The sequence below is a fragment of the Anguilla anguilla genome, chromosome 2 (assembly GCF_013347855.1).
Source record: "Anguilla anguilla isolate fAngAng1 chromosome 2, fAngAng1.pri, whole genome shotgun sequence".
NCBI classification, from domain to species: domain Eukaryota; kingdom Metazoa; phylum Chordata; class Actinopteri; order Anguilliformes; family Anguillidae; genus Anguilla; species Anguilla anguilla.
This window is the reverse complement of record NC_049202.1, coordinates 4,780,098-4,798,342: the sequence shown is the minus strand read 5'-3', so window position 1 is coordinate 4,798,342 and position 18,245 is coordinate 4,780,098. Positions and strand designations below refer to the sequence as shown.

Below are 18,245 nucleotides of genomic sequence, written 5' to 3'. Positions count from 1 at the left end.
CCAGGACTGAAAAACAGAGAGGGAGAAGCCCCCCCCCTCCCTCCCTGTCAGCCCTCATCTGCACCTCCACACCTCCAAGGCAGAAAGCCAAAGTGTTTCCCCAGCCGAGCAGACGCAGGGCCGGGGCCGGGGGTGGGGGCGGTTTGGGGGGCGGGGGGGCCTCTCAGCTGTCCGTCACGGCTGCGGCCGCTCCGCCCCCCTCGTTAGGAAGGTAAACGGTGAGGCGGGACGATGAGAGACACTGCGGGGGGGGGGCGAGCGAGGGGGCAGGGAGGGGAAATCAGACACCCGTTTAAAAAAGCCGCCGCCGCCGCTTGCTGAAGCGGGCCGCTGCACCCCCCGCCCCCCTCCCCGGCGGCTCCCCGCCCCCCCCCCCTCCCTTTCTCCCAGGCCTCAGGCAGTCATGTTAAAACTCACATGGCCGGCGCCCATTCAGATAAGCCCAACAATGCGCTCCAGCGGTAACCATGTGAGCCCCCGCAGAACCACACAAGAATGCGCCGGCTCAAATCCCCGTGACCCCCCCCCCCCCCACCCCCCCCAAACCCCCCCTCCACCCCCATCACAACCACCCCCCCCCCCCCCCCCCCCTTCCCTTCCCTTCCCCTTCACCGCCCGTCCCACTGCAAAATTTATTCAAGAGGGCGCACTGCTCGACAACCTCGCGGTTCTTCATCTCCACCGCCTCGTTCTCATCCTCACCCTCTCAGAAGTTTACTCCTCCTCACGGAGAGAGAGAACGCAGAGAGCCCGCACACCAACAGCCCGCACACCAATGCCATCTCGCCCCTCACACGGGACAGGGAGAGGGGGGGCGTGCTTACTCCTGTGGATGTGGATCCTTACGTGCTTGCTTGCTTGTTTTTTTTTGGTCGTTTTTTTGGGGGGAAAACGGGTGGAATGAGCATGCCCCAACACATGATCTCATTTCAAAAGATTACCTCCCCCCCTGCCCCCCCCCTTCTTAAAGCACTGAATGACCACAAACTGTTCCAATGGACAGAAGCCGAACAAAATCTGACCAGAAAAAAAAAAAAAACAGACAAGTCACAGAAACTAAATCTCACAAGCTTTAAAAAAAAAAAACAAGATGGTAACTGTATCAAGACAAAAATTCAACGCCAGAACTTTAATTTGGAAACCCAAGTAAAGCAGGTAAACATCCCCCCTTGCTTTGTGTACAAAATGTAAGAGAACAGTCTGTTAAGAAATACAAAATAAAATGTTTTCCCCCCAAAATTCAGAGGAAGAAAGCTAGGGTTTTCTGACGGACATTAACACAGTTTTTTGGGTGCTGGAGCACGAGGGGGTGGTTAGGGGGGGTGGTGGGGGGGGGGGGGCGGATGGCGGCTTATCTTTAGTTCCAGTCAACTAGCAGCCCCTGAAAGAGTTCCCAAAACCATCAGAGCCGGGCGTCTGATAGGACGCTAACGCTGCATCTAATCAATCTGAAACAGTGTGGGCCAGGCCCATGCAACACGGCTCAGATAGACTTACAAATGGGGTTGTTAGGGGATAAGCTGCAGCACGGGATTACATATTGATTTGAAACATATAAAAAAGAAGAAAAAAAAAGCTTATCATATAAAACCGTAACTACAAAAAAAAAAAAAAGGGGGGGGGAGAGAAAAAAATCCATGAATAAATCCCTGTTAGAAAGAAACGGCCGCATTCAAACACACACACACACACACACACACACAAACAGACACACACACACAGATACACAGACACACACACACAGAGTTTGGATCGAGTCACACAGTGGAAGAAGAGATGTACAAAAAGAACCTTCTGAAGACAAAGAGCAGATTAAAGAAAAGATCAATGGGGGGGGGGGGGGAAGGGGGGGTGACCGTATGGCCTTCAGTATGACGCTGAAGACCACACTGTTCCTGCGTGGCACTTCCGCAAACAACTAAAAAGCCACCTTTTCGGAACACACCTCAATGTTCCCATGGAAACCAAGTCTTTGCTCTCTTCTCTTCATCTCACAGGTTTTCACCTGGGAAACAGCCGGTCCCGTTGCGCCCACAGCCCATAATATACTGGGGGGAGGTGCGCGTCACACTCCGTGGTCAGCAGAGAGCCACGGAGTTCTCTTATACGGAGAAACGGCGAAATCCCCCCCCCCTGCCCCCCCGTCTCCCGCGGTAACCACAAGTGCACCCTCAGCCAGCCTCTATCGTTTCTCAGGTACAGCATGTTATCACCTCCCCCCCCCCCCCGGTACACTCCAGGGCTCACACACACACCACACAGAGGTGGTTTGGGATAAGGGGGCAGGTGGGGGGGGCACCTCTGTCACTGGCTGCCCGAGTGGCTCAGTGCTCACCTGTGGGTGGAGCGGCGCTCTGAATGCAGCTGCTGGAGCACTAAATGAGAAGCGCTCAGGTACGGACTCTCTCTCTCTCTCTCTCTCTCTCTGCCCCCCTCCACCGGGTCAGAACTATCTCCCCCCACCCCAAAGAGGGCCCCACGGCCCCACTGCCCCCCCGAACGCCACCAGCCGCTAACCGCTAACCGCTGGCTGCCTCCCCTTCACAGAGAAGGAAAAGGGGCTGATAAGGTATTATTGGTGCCAAACCGACACCAACCCAAAAAAAAAACACCGACAGGCTGACAGGGCCCCAGGAGGAGAACGCGGCCTTCCGCACTGTTCCGCCTGCGCGTTTTACGCTTTTCCATTTCCTGCGGCGGACAGGAAACGGCGCCGGTGTCACCGGCCGCCCGATGACCTAAAGCTGTGCGTCATGCGCGGGTTTTTTAGCCGAGAAGGAGAGTAAGAGCTCGCTTCACTCCGACTCGCTCGCGTTATTCCCACGCGCAAACAACGACAACTCAAAACAAACGCGAGCGAATCGCGCGTTCACATCTTTAAAACCAAAACAAGCAAAAACGACAAAAGCTTCCACGAGATTCTATTCCCTCACGCACACACACACACAGGGTGTGTAAATGAACTCCGCCCCCTTCGGTCAGCGCACACAGACGTGCGCTTTATCCTCTCCGCTCTGCACGGGAGATAAAAGCGGCACGGAGGATGTGCCCGACGTACAAAAAAAACGACAAAAAAAAAGAAAAGAAAAGAAAGAAAGAAAAAAAGGACGAGCGGCTGCTCGGCTATGCGTGTCAGCTGTCAGCAAAGTCCCCTCAAACTAATTAGAATTGATTTATTAGGGAGCAGGTAGCTTATCAGGTGCAGGAGGAAATTACCATGGCCAGCCGAAGGGTTCCAGGGTCAGCGCAGAACAGCAAAATCAATTTGCATTGATTGTGAAAGGTTCATTTAGCGAAGGGGGGACACAGTCAAAGGGATTAAACTTAGACAGACAACTTTTAATACAACACAATGGGTGCCTGCCGCCCCCCCCCCAATCCCCGACCCCCCCTCTGCTTCATAAACAATGGTGAAAACATCTGCCTTCGCGCTGTGCTATGAAAGCCGAAGAAAGTAAGATTTTGCTCTTGAAGAACGTCACATTCAAACGTGCCTGGTGTTAGACCATGTGACTCCTGTGGAGTCCTGACAGATCTACTATACTGCAGGACACCATGGACCAAGAGAGAAAGAGCATATGTATGTGTGTGTGTGTGTGTGTGTGTGTGTGTGTGTGCGTGCATGTGTGTGTATGCGTGCGTGCATCTGTGTGTGCGCATGCGCGTGTCTATCCACAAAATACACTCAACATAATTAGTAACTGCTGTAGGCAACTGCACAAATTCTCAAAACATTTTTGAACTGGCTCCTGGTTTTCCTCTGCGGCTTTAAACTGGAGACCCGACTCCGGCTCAGACGTATACGGTGTAACTGGTTCATTTACGGACGCCATGTTTGTTTGTTTGCTTTTCTGGAGCAGGAGATGGGCGGGGCACTTGTGCCAATCCCGGTCAGTTAACCAATCAACACAGAGCATGTGACAACGTGCAACGACCACCCGAAACGGCCCAGTCAGCTCGAAGGGTAAGAAACCCACTGGATTTATATATATTTTAATGTATTGCATGTACTGTATTGTATTGTTTCCCTGAAAATCTTATCAACATGATTGATAGACTTTAGCATTATAGGGGACCTTTAAATAAAAAGTAAAAGGTAAACTGACTAGTATATAAGCACCTAATAAGAAAGACAACAGGTGTATGTCTTATTAAGCTGTCTCTCCACTTCCCTCCCTCCCTCCCTCCCTCTCTCCCTCTCTCTCTCTCTCTCTCTCTCTCCCTCTCCTTCTACCTCTCCCTCCCTCCCTCTCTCCCTCTCTCCCTCTCTGCCTCTCTCTCTCTCTCTCTCTCTCTCCCTCTCCTTCTACCTCTCCCTCTCTCCCTCCCTCCCTCTCTCTCATCCCTCCCTCCCTCTCTCTCTTACCTTCAATCGCCAGCATGGCCCTCAGTTCCCGGTTGAGCAGTTCGAAGCGCCTCTCCAGATCGTGCTCCTTGTCCCTGGGCAAGTTGCAAAAAGTTCATCAATATGCTAATGGCTAAATCATTAAACACTCAGAGAAAAGCTTTAATAAACATTGATTGAGCCACTCGTCGCCGGCTCCCCCGTCTCCCATTAATCTACTGCGAATAACTGATACACAAACCCACAAACACACACAGAGAGCCGGGCTGCTGAGCGGAGAACAGCTAAAACCGGGAGACAGACGGGAGGAGGAGGAGGACCGCGCACGCACATTTCACCCCGACTGCGCTCTCTCAAATTAAAGGCGCCCTTTTCCCTGGGTAATGGAACTCGTTGAATTTGGTTACAAGATCTTCTAACGGACAGAAGTGGAACAGAATATCGGGCCTCCATTAATTGGCCTTTTCAGAAGTGCTGTCTGAAGTGAGACGATTAAATATACACTTTAAAAAAATGATATTTTACACTAAAAGTGAAAAGATGTTCATATCTGAACATGGTATTCATGAAAGGGGACACTTTAAAATGATCAAATATAATACACAACATGTATTCACATACCAAGGGGCAACACATAAACCATAATTCCATTTATTAACTCGTAAATTAATAGAAATTAAATCTATACAAGTAATAAAACAAACACGACTGAACAAACCATTTGCCAGGATGCACGTTAAGGCTCAAATTGCACTCAGCTAATTAAGGGCTTCATTAATAAAATGTAAATGAAGCGTGGATTACGTGGATTACGAGACCCGTACTGCGCGTGGAGACGACAGGAAGTAAAGGACAGGACAGGAAGTCAGCGCAGTGACGCCAGGAAGTGAAGGAAGGGACACTCACAGCAGGGAGAGCTGGTTCTGTCGGCGGATGAGGGCGTTCTTCTTGTTGACCAGCGTGAACCACTCCTGCATCATGGCCTCCTCCTCCTCCTTATTGTTCCCTGGAAAGAGAAAAAGGCACAACCGCATTAAGGCTGAACGCACAACTGCTTTAGGACTGAATGCACAACCGTGTTACTACTGAACGCACAACCGCGTTAAGGCTGAACGCACAACCGCGTTACGACTGAACGCACAACCGCGTTACGACTGAACGCACAACCGCGTTACGACTGAACGCACAGCCGTGTTACTACTGAACGCACAACTGCGTTACGACCACAGTCGGGTGGGGTAGACCACACAGCCACACTGCGACTACAAACGCTTGGCTACCTCCATAGAGGGGGGGGGGGTCAATCACTGCCATGACCCCCCCAGGCACAGCCCTGCAGGGGCAGCGCAAGGTCAAGAACAGCCCTGACCTCTCAGACCCCAAAGGTTAATTAGAGCCCAGCTGTAGCACAATGCTGCTTCAGCCTGTTAGCGCACACACACACACACACGCTCACGCACACTGTCTCACACACACACACACACGCTCACACGAACACTGTCTCACGCACACACACCCCTATGACATACACACATGCACATGCACGCACACATGGATACACTATTTCACACATGCACCCAAATGTGCACAAACATGCTTGTGCTTACACACACAAACACATACGCACACAGATATGACATTTCTCACACGTTTTAGCACACAGGTGAATTAATACCTTTGTAGGGGAGTGTTCCATAGTGGCCTGACTGACGTTAGATTAGAGATGTGTGAGGTGTGTTAGATTAGAGATGTGTGAGGTGTGTTAGATTAGAGATGTGTGAGGTGCGTTAGATTAGAGATGTGTGAGGTGTGTTAGATTAGAGATGTGTGAGGTGTGGCTGGATATCAGACACTCAGGCGCCAGGCTGCCGGTGGCGGAGAAACGCGCGCGATGGCGGGCGGGCGGGCGGCTTGGATTACCGAGCGTGCGAGAACAGGCGAGCGGCCTCTCCGTCGCGTGAGTGTGTGTGTGAGTGTGAGCGCGTGTGTGTGTGTGTGTGAACGTGTGACCGCGGTACGGCCCGTTCCGACAGCCTTAAACGCTCGCGCCTCGCGCCTCTCCCCCGCCGTATCGGGTGAACACTTTGCGAGCGTGGCGCACAAAGCAGGGGGGTTAAACCCAAACCCTCCCCAGGGGCACCGCGGAGCGGAGCGGAGGAGAGGAGAGGAGAGCGGGGCGCTAACTGTCTCAGCCGAGAGAGAGAGGGGGGGAGAGAGAGGGAGAGAGAGGGAGAGACAGAGAGAGCGAGAGAGCGAGGGAGAAGGAGAAACAGAGAGGGAGAGAGAGGGACAGGGAGAGAGAGGGAGAAGGAGAGACAGAGAGGGAGAGAGAGGGACAGGGAGAGAGAGAGAGGGAGAGACAGAGAGAGAGAGAGAGCGAGGGAGAAGGAGAGACAGAGAGGGAGAGAGAGGGACAGGGAGAGAGAGAGAGAAGGAGAAAGCGAGAGACAGAGTTTAGCATTATTAATAATCTCAGGATTTATGGACTGGCACTTGTTTTACTGCAGTCGGCTTTTTAAGAAGCGATGTTTGGGGGAGGGGGGGGGGGGGGCGCAAAGGAAGTTGCTGTCGCAGGTGTTGTTGGATAACGCCTGGTCGAACAAAATAAGCAGACAGCCAGCCAGGGGTAACATTTGTTTAAAAAAATAAATAAAAAACTAAATAAATAAATAGACAAAACTGATCACTAATTATATAACCTAACAAACAAAAAGTGGGGGCTATGGAACGGAGAGGAGGCCCCAGATGGAGGCCCTGCTTGTGGACGTGCAGTGTCAGGAGCTGGGGGGGTGGGTCCTAAAGGCTTGGGTGGGGGTCCTGCCTCTACCACACAGCTGCTTGCCTCCAGTCAGTCAGTCAGTCAGTCCTCCCACCCCCCCGTACACTGACCCCAGTGACTTCTGACTCATCTCTGCATTCTGCACCCAGAAGCTTTGATGCTCCGGATTCACAGGGATGCACACGCCCTGCCAATTAAAGAGCCACTCTCCACTGGAAACACCCATCTGCACACAGTTTAGACAGGGGGGGCATAAACACACACACACAACACACACACACACACACACACACACACCTTGACAGCACACTTAAGTGTCCTGACAAGTCCGTACTGGATGGAGTTTGTCCCCCCCCCCCTGCCCCCCCCCCCCCCCCCGTCCCCCCATTCTCCCTTTGAAACTAAGTGAGCATAATTATGTATCCACGAAGATCTCATATTTTTACAAAAATCGGCGCAGGATAGATTCATGTGATTACCTCAAAACTTTACAAAAAGAATTTACAATATGAACTCAACACATATTTTATCATCTTATTTCACCATCATTATCACTATTGTTTTTATTATTGCCATTGTTATTATTGCCATTGCAATTTTACAGTTATTACATTATTAGTTTTGTTATCACTACCATTTTGAATGGTTGTTGTTGACGATAAAAAGCCCCACTATCACCCTTCCTCTTGCCCTCTGCTCTCTCTCTCTCTCTCGCTCTGTGGTGTGTGAGTGTGGTGAGGAGCATGCTGGGATATCAAACCCCCCCCCCCCTCCCCAGGGCCTGAGGGCCAGTCAGAGAGCACAAGCCTCAATAGTCAAATAAGATTAAGATAGCCATCTCAGCCACCGCTACATTCAGGCCAGATAGGAATAATGAAAAAAGCCTACGGGCCCCAAAAAAACCCGGCCGCCATTTTAGGGGGTGTCCGTCTGGCGACTGTCGGTCTGAGGGGCTCAGGACCTTCATATACATATGTATAAAGAACTAGAGAAATGGCTGCTATCTTCCACTGCAGTTTGGGCGGGAAAAGATGAGTTGTTTGTCAGTCGCGGGATGACAAAGATGGGTTTCGTCGCACCAAAGATGCACGACACAACAACCGGTTCTGTAATGAATCTGTGTGTGTGCGTGCGCGTGTGTGTGTGTGCGCATGTGTGTACACGCAGACGCGTTTTCGCGCTGTTGATAAGTCTGTGTTCAATCCGGAATACCAAACTTAAAACGAAACCAATAAATATCTAAGAGAAGTGCCGCCCCATGCAACAAAAAAAGACAAAAACGACTTTATATAAAAAAGAAATAAAACAAGAACCTTAATAGGCCTGGAAGTGGGATGTTTGTTTTTAAATTAACTGACAAAGGTTTAATTCACACTGTTATTGACACAAATGAAGATCCATAAATATGTTTAAAGATTTCCCAGAAACACCCATCTTTAAAAAAAAAATAAAAATAAAAATAAAAACCCACAGTGAAACAGAATCTGGAGCAGTACCAGTTTTATATTCCAGTTTTGCTCTGTTTTCTCCTCTCTGTTCCCGTTACAAATCTCCAAATTGACACTTCAGAAGGGAGAACCATCACAAATTAATCCCAGGTTTTAATAATTAAAACGCTAAAAACCTGGCTTTCTTTACACAGGAAAAAGGAGGGGGGGGAGAGGAGAAAGGGGGGGAGGAAAAAAAAAAGAAAAGAAGAAAAGAGGAAAAAATATATTAAAGCCTGTGATCACAGCAAGCTGCTCTCGTTTCTTATCCCACCATTTTCTTTTTAATCCAATACCCAGTAATCCAATTTGTCTATCTGAGTTTTTTTAAGATGGGGGGGGGGGGAGAGAGGAGGAAAGGAGATCACAACTTCTCCACAGCGAAGTCACATTTTCAACATCACAGTATATATTTCGAGAGGGAGCAAAAAGGCCCTTAATTTCATTTCATCCTTTTGTTGTCCCCCATACTCTGGTTTCTCCGAGAATTTTTAAAAAAAAAAAAGGACAAGATGGACGCCGTTTCCTGTGATCAGGCGAGGGGCTCGTTAAAGCCCCGCCTCTCCGCGCGCGGCGCTGGAACACGCACGCCAGGCCGCGGTCGGATCGGCGCCGGCGCTGGGGGAGAGAGAACACGGCGAACACAAAAGGGCTCGATTTAATTACTCTGAGTGCGCTGCGGCCGCGCCGCGGTGGAATAAAAGGAGGTGCGTCAGCCTCGCTCTGATCTGGGGGGGTGGGGGGGGAAGGTAGTTTAGAGCTTTGTGTCACAGTACCTAATCTTGGGACAAAGCTCCGGTCGTCGTTGTGCTCGAAGGGGGGGGGACTGCCGCTCGTTGCAAAACAGACGCAAACGCATTCTCTCTCGCTCGAGTCAACCTGGTTAAACCAGAACCCGTCTTTTCTTTTTTTCCACCCTTTTCTTTTTGTTTTCCTTTATCTCAGCATTCGTGGGCCTCTTCTCTGGCCTTGTCAGCTACGCCGTCAGCCCAGACCGCCATTTTGAATCAAGGCTGGGGGCCTCGACCCGTTTTAGGGTTTAAAAAACACGTCTGACGCCAGTCAACCTTTGGCTATGCAGTAAGTGGAGCCCCTCCCCGCGTGCTTGTATTACGGCTCACAGGGGAAGAAAACAGGAACCAAACACATTTGTGGCTAGCGTCGTGGGCAGCGTCTGGCTTACAATGATACAGGAAGTGGGACGGGCTGGGGAGAAAAGAAAAAAAGAGGGAAAGAGAGAGAGATCAATCCGCAAGCGCCCGTTAAATGAGAGTTGATTCCGAGCTGTACGTACAGAGTTGTCGTCCCGCGGTTCGGTGTAACCGCTTGAACGGGTGCCGGGCGGTTAAATGATGCGTTTACCAGCCCGAGATAGCTCAACTCAACACGGTTCCTCCTCCCTTTGCTGCACAGATATACCAACACCCCCCGCCCTCTTCCCCCCTCCCCCAGGCAAACAACGCCCCCCCCCTCCCCTCCCTCCGCCCTCACCCCACAGCTAACGGGTACGAACACACCTCACACTTCATAACCAGGGGGGGCGCAAAACAAACAGTATCCTGATAACAGATTCCTCCCACCCCCCCCCCCCCACCCCACCCCACCCCTTCCTAATCCCCCCATGTTAATTTAATTTCACCTTGCGCGACGCTCTCCCCCGAACCCGCTCCTCTCCACGAGCACGGCACGCTCTTTCTTCTTTGTTTTTCGCTGTCCGTTTATTGAGAAAGCGCTTATTTTTTTGGATGTAAGCGTGTAAAAACACGGGGGGAAGGGGGAGAGAAGCTGTCTGGGTGCTGCCTCTTCAGGCATCAAGCGCTGACCCCCCCTGCCATCCCCCCCCCCCCCCTCGCCATTTTCAGACCCTCTGCCACAATCCCCTCAAACCGTGCCCTTTAAATCAATAAACATTATCATAGGCTGAGACGGGCTATCTGCTTCTCTCAGCTGCACCTCTGACTCTCGCATCTTGACCAGCTTGTCCACCATCTCTGCCTTCAGACCCTGTGGCCCGTCCCAATATCACCGGCTTTACATCACTAAACCCCTGCTCTCAGCACATGAATGAGATGGAGAAATGTAACATTTAAAGGGGCGGTGCTTTCAAAAATAAAATAAAGCTACATTTCCACTTAACACTGTTAAAAATACTGTTGACACCGCACCCTAGAACACTGATGTGCTTTGGTTGAGACTTACACACGGATATACACAGTTGGCGTACTTCAGTAGAAAGCAGTTTTTCGATGAAACCGTCCATAACAAGTTCTGTGGACGTTTGTGAGTAACTGTGTCATTCATTATTTATTTAGAAAGAGACGGTACTATTGAGTTTTTCCAACTGTAAATTTCTGGCACTTTTCAGCCTGTTGAGGTCTGTTGTATCAAGGTGAGCTGCAGTGGATATCTAGCAAACTCGTAAAACTTCAGTGAAGCCATTTGGATGGAGAGATAGCACTTCCAGGTAAGTAGAATAATAGCTTTACTTCATTTTAGGATGAACTGCCCCTTTAAGAAAGAGAAACATGAAATAAAATGGGTGTGTATAACAGACAGTAGAACTGATATAATAAAAGAAGTGACAGAAGACAGAAGAATAATGGCTTCTGTGTATATCCACGACGATCAGCACGGTATCTACTGTATCGTGTATCTGTATGCAGCAGTTTGAAATCACTTTTTTTTGTTGTTGTTGCTGTTGTTTCCGCAGCAACAGATCAGCGGGTGTTCTGACACGTCGCCGATGCTTCTCACCGTGGACGGAGAAGGAACAGAGAGCAGATTAAAGGTAAGGCCAGGTAAGGCCAGGTAAGGCCAGGTAAGGCCAGGTAAGGCCAGGTAAAGCCAGGTAAGGCCAGGTAAGGCCAGGTAAAGCCAGGTAAAGCCAGGTAAGGCCAGGAAAGGCCAGGTAAAACCAGGTAAGGCCAGGTAAAACCAGGTAAGGCCAGGTAAGGCCAGGTAAGGCCAGGTAAGGCCAGGTAAGGCCAGGTAAGGCCAGGTAAAGCCAGGTAAGGCCAGGTAGATCCTTATGCACTCAAAGCACATGAGCGTAAACAAAAAGTTCTCATCACTGTCAACCTGAACGAACACCCTGTTCCAATAACATAGAAAAAACAAAGTCAAATGAAAGACTGCATATTATGAGCTCATTCATATCGGGGCTAAAATGGCAGACGGTGGTTGTACTTTTCCATTATTATTTTTCCACCCCCCCCAACAACTACCATCATCACCGTTTACTTTCCTTTCCAATGCGGAGCTAGTACGACACGTCGCTGGCCTCCTGAGAAAGACGGACTCTTAAGATGATGCGAGAAGAGGATGCGCGAGAGCTCACCCGGCGAAGGCGGGGGGAAAAGGTGTCTCATCAAAAGGCTGGCAGTACCCCCCCCCCCCCCCCCCCCCAGCCCCCCGACGGCACACAGAAACCCGCGCGCTCCGCCACTTCTGCTCGCCGGGCCCTCCGACGCCCCGATGCGGAGCAGAGACGAGAGGAGAGGAGAACAGAAACACCGGCGCCGGTTCATAATCTCCTGACAAAAAGCCCAAAAGGACATCATCCTGTTAAGCAGTGATCTCCGGGGCTAATGGCGGCCGCCTCCCCCCCCCGCCCCCCCAGCGCCATTAAGGGGGCTCTGCGTGGGCCAGCGGGATCCCGCCATTCATTCAGCCTTTATCCGCGGCACCCCCGCTCGGGGGGCCTTACAAGAGGGCCGCCGGTGGTGTCAGTGATATTATAGAGCAGGGGGGGGGGGGGGGGGGGGATTGGATAGGGCAGGATACGTCGCAAGAGTCTCCCCCCCCCCTTTCTCAATTTCAAATTCAAATCTTCAGTTCAGTTCAGCGCTTGTAAAGGGACGGCATGGTGTGAACTACATTTGTTCGGGTCCTCAACAAGTCACTTTTTGTGTGTGTGTGGAGAGGGAGAGAGAGAGACAGGGAGGGAGAGAGAGAGAGACAGGGAGAGAGAGAGAGAGAGACAGGGAGAGAGAGAGAGAGAGCAAGTGAGAGACGGAGAGAGAGAGAGCGAGAAAGAGAGCAAGGGAGAGAGAGAGAGCGAGAGAGAGAGAGAAGTTTGCGCACTTGTTCCCCCCCCTCCCCTCCCTCTCTGAGTGGGCACACACTGAATGGCCTGCCTGAAAAGCCAGCGAGCCTCACACACACACACACACACACACAGGGGGGAAAAGAGGCGGTTGGAAATTCTCATTTAGCCGTCTTTATTAGGCGCTCGCCATGCGGTCCTTGAAGACGGCGGATGAAGACGGGAGGAGGAAGAGGAGGGAGGAGGAGGAGGAGGAGGGAGGATCAGAGCCGGCTCATTAGCATGGGGACAGGGCCGCGGCGGCGGCGGCGGGGCTGTATAGCGGCTCGGTGGGCACGGAGGGAGCCGCTGGCGGTGACCACGCGGGCGGGGGGGGGGGGGGGGGGGGGGTCATTGTGCCATTGTCTGTGCCACAGGCCTGCCGCACAGCGGGGGGGCTTTCTAGCCCCCGGGTCGCGCAAGGGAATTATGGGAAAATACATCTTTTTTTTTTTTTAAAAGCCAACATCCTTCGGCGTATGATGAACGCGGCCTGTAGAACAACTCGAACCCTTGATAATATGGACTTAAAACATCCCACCCCCCGCCAACACACACAGATGCACACAAACACACACACACACACACTCACATACACACGCACAGACACACACACACACACTCACACACACACAATCACACAAACACGCACGCACACACACACACTCACACACACAGAAACACACAAACACGCATGCACACACACACACTCACACACACAGAAACACACAAACACAAACACGCACGCGCACATACACACGCACACACACACAAACACAGCCATTAAGTTTCTCCAAAGAGGGTAAAATGGTAAAATATAACCTTTCCCGGTGTGACGGTTCCTGGCTGATGTGCGACTTATCCCCGCCAAAGATTACAGAGCCACTCAACGTTTGGGGAAAAACCAGCCGAATATTCTCTCTGTTGCTTTATGAAAATCAGAACCAGGGACGGACCAAAAGGGGGACGGACCCAGCGAACCCAAACCAAGCGCTGCGTTCAGTCGATCAGCGCGTACCCCGACTCGACAATACCGGCAAAGAGCCCCGTTTGAAGCCCGGGGTCCGTGAACAGGGACGACCGTAAACCTCCACGGCTTAAATACACAGATATCTGCCCAGCGCGTTTGAAGCGTTTTTCCCCCCTTCGTTTTTAAAAAATATTCACACAACACAAAAAAGGAGCGCTGGTTGCTTTTTGACCGGACTGGAAAGGCCGCACGCTAACGCTAAGGCTAGCCAACCTCTCGGGCGCCGGCCTCCTCCGCGCTGTGCTGAAACGGATCCAGGTCTCGCCGGACGGGGTTCATCGGGTAAATCCTTGCTGCCGGCCCGGCCCGGCCCGGCCCGGCTGGCTATCTACGGCAGTGACCCCCGAAGAATGTCAACAGCTCATTTTCCCAGAGAGCCGCGTCATAATAAAAGCCAGAATAAAGCTGCAGCGTTAAAGAATCAAGAGCGCAAAACACAACTTGTTTCTGCCGAGACGTTCACCCGACAACACTTGTTTCTCACTACTGCAAAAAAATAAATAAATATATAAAATGGCGAAAGTATTCAGATCTTGGTTCATTTGCAAGCTGCTTTAAATCTGCTTGCACACTGGACAGTAAGCAAGAAGTTAAAATTATTCAGGCCAGACCATCTTCAGCAGACTGACAAGGTGAAGAGCGTGAAAACTTAAAATACAGCGAACAGATATTACACTGGCGATTCGAAAACCTTAAGTTCCCAGGTTTGATTCCCGGGTAGGACACTGCCGTTTTACCCTTGAGCAAAGGTACTTTAACCTGCAATGTGTCAGTATATATCCAGCTGTACAAATGGATGCAATATAAAAAAATAAATAAATTAAAAAAAAAAATTTTTAAGTTGTGCAAGCCTCTCTGGATAAGAGCGTCTGCTAAATGCCCGCAGTGTGATGTAATGAAAACAAAAACAAACACCGTGTGGTTATTCCTGACGAGGCCAAACACTGACACTCGTTTAAAAAACAGTCGTTACCAGTTCAGACCGTATAGGTGACTTTAGCTTGCATTAACACCTCGGTGTGTGTACACACACCACAGCGCTGAGCTAAGTCTTCCCCCATTTACCCTCCAATTCTCATTCAGCCCTCCAGCTACGTGAATAAAATTCATATTTGTTTACCTACATATACGTTTTTAACCCTGTAAAGAAGTTTTTAAAAATCCAATATTCAGGTCTTTTCACAAATACAAGAAGTGGAAGAATGGGGGAAGAATAAAGAGCAGAAGTTCTTTTGAAGATTTGAGGGGTTTTAAAGCAGAACTTCAATAAGCCACCGGGCAGTGAAGCGCGAAAACAGGCCGGGAATGAACAGAGCAGAGCTAAACGAGGGAGGGAAGGAGGGAGGGAGAATAGAGCCCAGCTAAACGAGAGAGGCAGAAAGAAAGAGACAGAACACAACCGGGCTCAAATGAGGGAGGTAGGGCGGGCGGGAGGGAAGGAGGGATGGAGGGAGAATACAGCTGAGCTAAACGAAGGAAGAAAGGAAGGAGGGAGAAAGAGAGAGGCAGAACAGAGCCGAGGTGAAACGAGGGAGCAAGAATGAGAGAACGAGACAGAATGACGGAGAAGCAGAGGAATGGAACAAGACTGAGGGAATGAGAGAGAACGAGAGAGAGAGAGAAGAACACAGAGGGAATGTGAGAGGGAGGGAGAGAGAGAGAGAGAGAGCGGTAGAACTAGAAAAAGAAGGCGGCCGACTCCCCCCCACCCCCCCCTTTCCACCCCATCACAATAGGGGTGCCAAAGTCTGTTGACAGTCCCAATTTTCTTTGCATAATTGCCCCCTCCCCCTCCATTAGCACTGTCCGCGGGGGCCCCGGGCCGCGTGTCGGAGCAAATTTGAGCGGTGTCGCATCGCACGCATTTCCACAGGGTTGAACGGGGGTTAGCGTGCCATTTGCCTAATGAATTAATCCGGGAGGGGGGGGGGGGGGAGGAGGGGGGGGGGGGGGGGGGGGGGGGGGGGGGGGGGAGTAATGGCTGCGCTAACGCCGTTAGCGTCTGTCGCGCGCGAGGAGGGGAGCGTTTCAGACGAGGCGCGTTTTTTAAAAATCGCCCCGGACCGACAGTTTGAATAGGGGGGGGGGTCGAGAGCTGGGAGACCCGTCCCGACCATTTCCTTTTCCGGGTTCCCCGTTTTTACTCTTCTCTTGCACCCCACCTTTCGGCATGAATCAAAAACTCAGCCAAACGGGGCTACTTTTTCACCCCCCCCCCACCACCACAATCAGTTTCGCAGCCCAACCAAAAGTACTTAACTGGAGGCATTTTTTTTGTAGTCAAAAGGAGAAAACAATAGGAAAAGACAACAAGCCAGGCGGCAGAACAGCGAGTTTTACAAGTCAATGGAGCCGTCCCCCAGCCGGCCGGCCAGCCCCCGAGCCAGCGCACTCCATTGATAAGAGAGCGTCTGCATCAGTTACCATGTGAAAAGGGCTATTAATTGACAGCATCTCTCAAATTCAATTATGCTGTCAGGGACACAATTTGTAAAAAAACTAAATAATGATCAATTATGCAAATTTACACACCCTCCCCAAAATACCTTCATTACCACATCCTCCCTGGAGGCTTCATCTGATTGTTAATTTAAGTGACTGATAAGTGAAGTTAAAAAAAAAAAACACACACACCACGCACTCACACAAACAGAGAGAGAAAGGTATTACAGAGAGAGGAATTCAGTCAATGTTGTAAGGAGTTCCAGATCTGTTATCACTGTATAACAATGTAGTAATTTTTGTAATTACCTACACTGAAACACTTTCTTAGTTAGTTGCTCTTCCTGTAGACTGGTTTGGGAGAATTTGGTGATAAACTAAAACAGCTTCTTGTGAACAGAGAAAAAGTTGATGTACTGCAGTAGTGTCCAAGAAGGGCCATGTCTGTTCCTGGATTTCATGGCAACTTCTACTCTAAATTATTTAATTAGCCCAATAATTTACTAACAGATATTTTAATGACATGTCTTGATCAGTTCACAAATGACATCGGAAGGCCTGTTTCTGTGCCCCAAACAAGAGACATATTTGTGATCTAATCTAGTGGTTAAAACCAGCGTAAGTGCATTCAGCTAATTAGCTCAATTTGGCCGGTGTAATGGGTGAAAAAACCAGCAAACAAACGCCGACCCTGCAGGAACAGCGCTGGACACCCCCGACAAACCGGCTCAGACTTAGTGAAGGAACGCAAGCCGGATCACTGCAAATGAAGAGCAGAATGACCAGGCCAGAGCCAACCGAGGAGGGGGAGACAGTACAATACAACATGGCCGTGTGTGTGTGTCAGTGTGGGGTGTGGGGGGGTGTGTGTGTGTGTCAGTGTGGGGTGTGTGTGTGTGTGTGTGTGTGTGTGTGTGTGTGGGGTGGGGGGGGAGGGGGGTATGTGCTGCATTGGACACAAGACAGAAAGGTATTATGGGAGGAAAAAATAAATAAAAATCACCACTGAGTACTCAGAATTTTGGGTCTGGTTATCAAAATATAAATTACATGTCCCACGATGCGGTCCCTATCTCTCCAAACCACTGATCCCCCCCGTACCCCAACCCCTACCAACCACCCCCCTCTCCCACCCCTCCCAACATCATTCAGGCTCACAGCCCCCCCCGCACAACCCCCCCCCCCTCCCCCCCCGCCCCTCGCCCCCTCCATCCCTCCCTAAACCCAGTACGTTTTATCTTAAGATTCTCAGACAATGCCTGAAGGATCCCGTTCCCTAATCTTCCCAAAAATCCCCTTTCATCCAAACTGTTAAAGAATGTTCGAAAAGCTGACACCCCAGCCTGAGAAAAAAAAGAGAAGGAAAAAAAAGAAAAAAAAGAGAAGGAAAAAAAATCACCGCACATCTGGGTGGGGGTGCAAGGAGGGGGGTGGGGTGGAGGGAGGGGGGTGGGGTGGGAGGGTAGGGGGTATGCAGTTCTTGCGGGGCTAACTAATTAAATTGTTTTCTCTGCTCAAACAGTAGAATGGCTTTAGAGATTAGGCATGATGCATATTGCTTTTTACACCATACCTATGCCTTTAAATCTCATTAAATCTGAATTTAAGAAGTTAAATACTTTTTCTCAATGAAAGTGAATGTAAAGTGTTGGTTAACAAAGGAGGACAACCGTGTCCCTAATGTTTTACTGGTTAATTAAAAAAAAAAAAAAAAAAAAAACAATTAGGAAGGACTAACCTGTAGTGTGATGTTTGGTAATGCTGACAAAAAAATCCATTAGCTACTCTATATTGAAAAGACAGTACAAAAACCAAATTTAACAAAAAAAAATTAAAAAATTATTTCCCAATCTGATATATAAGTTTCATCTAGTGAAAATATTTAACAGTGGTATCAAGCAAATGGTATATGCATTTCTCAAACTAGAAATTGAGTCGACACAAAAATCTAATGTTAGCAAAACATTAAAAAAGTATCCCAAATGCAAAGAAGACCTCGTGCCTGTCACATCTATGCTCCACAAATATTAAACACACATTAAAAAAATACTGTAAAACAATAAGAAAAAATAAGAAGC

The 18,245-nt window shown here is 49.9% G+C and overlaps 1 protein-coding gene and 1 long non-coding RNA gene across 3 annotated transcripts in view; one reads left to right on the top strand and one right to left on the bottom strand.

The window, feature by feature from the left end:
* LOC118221312 overlaps positions 1–4,779 on the top strand; it is a 6,593-nt gene extending 1,814 nt beyond the window's left edge. The window contains exons 1-3 of one of the 2 annotated variants that reach the window (XR_004764087.1): positions 1,839–2,196; positions 3,861–3,964; positions 4,380–4,779. This is a non-coding gene — a long non-coding RNA (uncharacterized LOC118221312). Of the gene's footprint in view, positions 1–1,838; positions 2,197–3,860; positions 3,965–4,379 lie in introns of those variants that run through there. The other variant, XR_004764088.1, reaches the window with a different exon arrangement.
* LOC118221311 (EH domain-binding protein 1-like) overlaps positions 1–5,394 on the bottom strand; it is a 10,158-nt gene extending 4,764 nt beyond the window's left edge. The window contains exons 1-2 of the mRNA XM_035406264.1: positions 5,252–5,394; positions 4,367–4,440 (exon numbers count right to left, since the gene is read on the bottom strand). Of these exons, the coding sequence (XP_035262155.1) occupies positions 4,367–4,440; positions 5,252–5,379 (202 nt within the window). The 5' untranslated portion in view covers positions 5,380–5,394. The remainder of the gene's footprint in view (positions 1–4,366; positions 4,441–5,251) is intronic.
* Between the last annotated feature and the right edge of the window lie 12,851 nt (positions 5,395–18,245).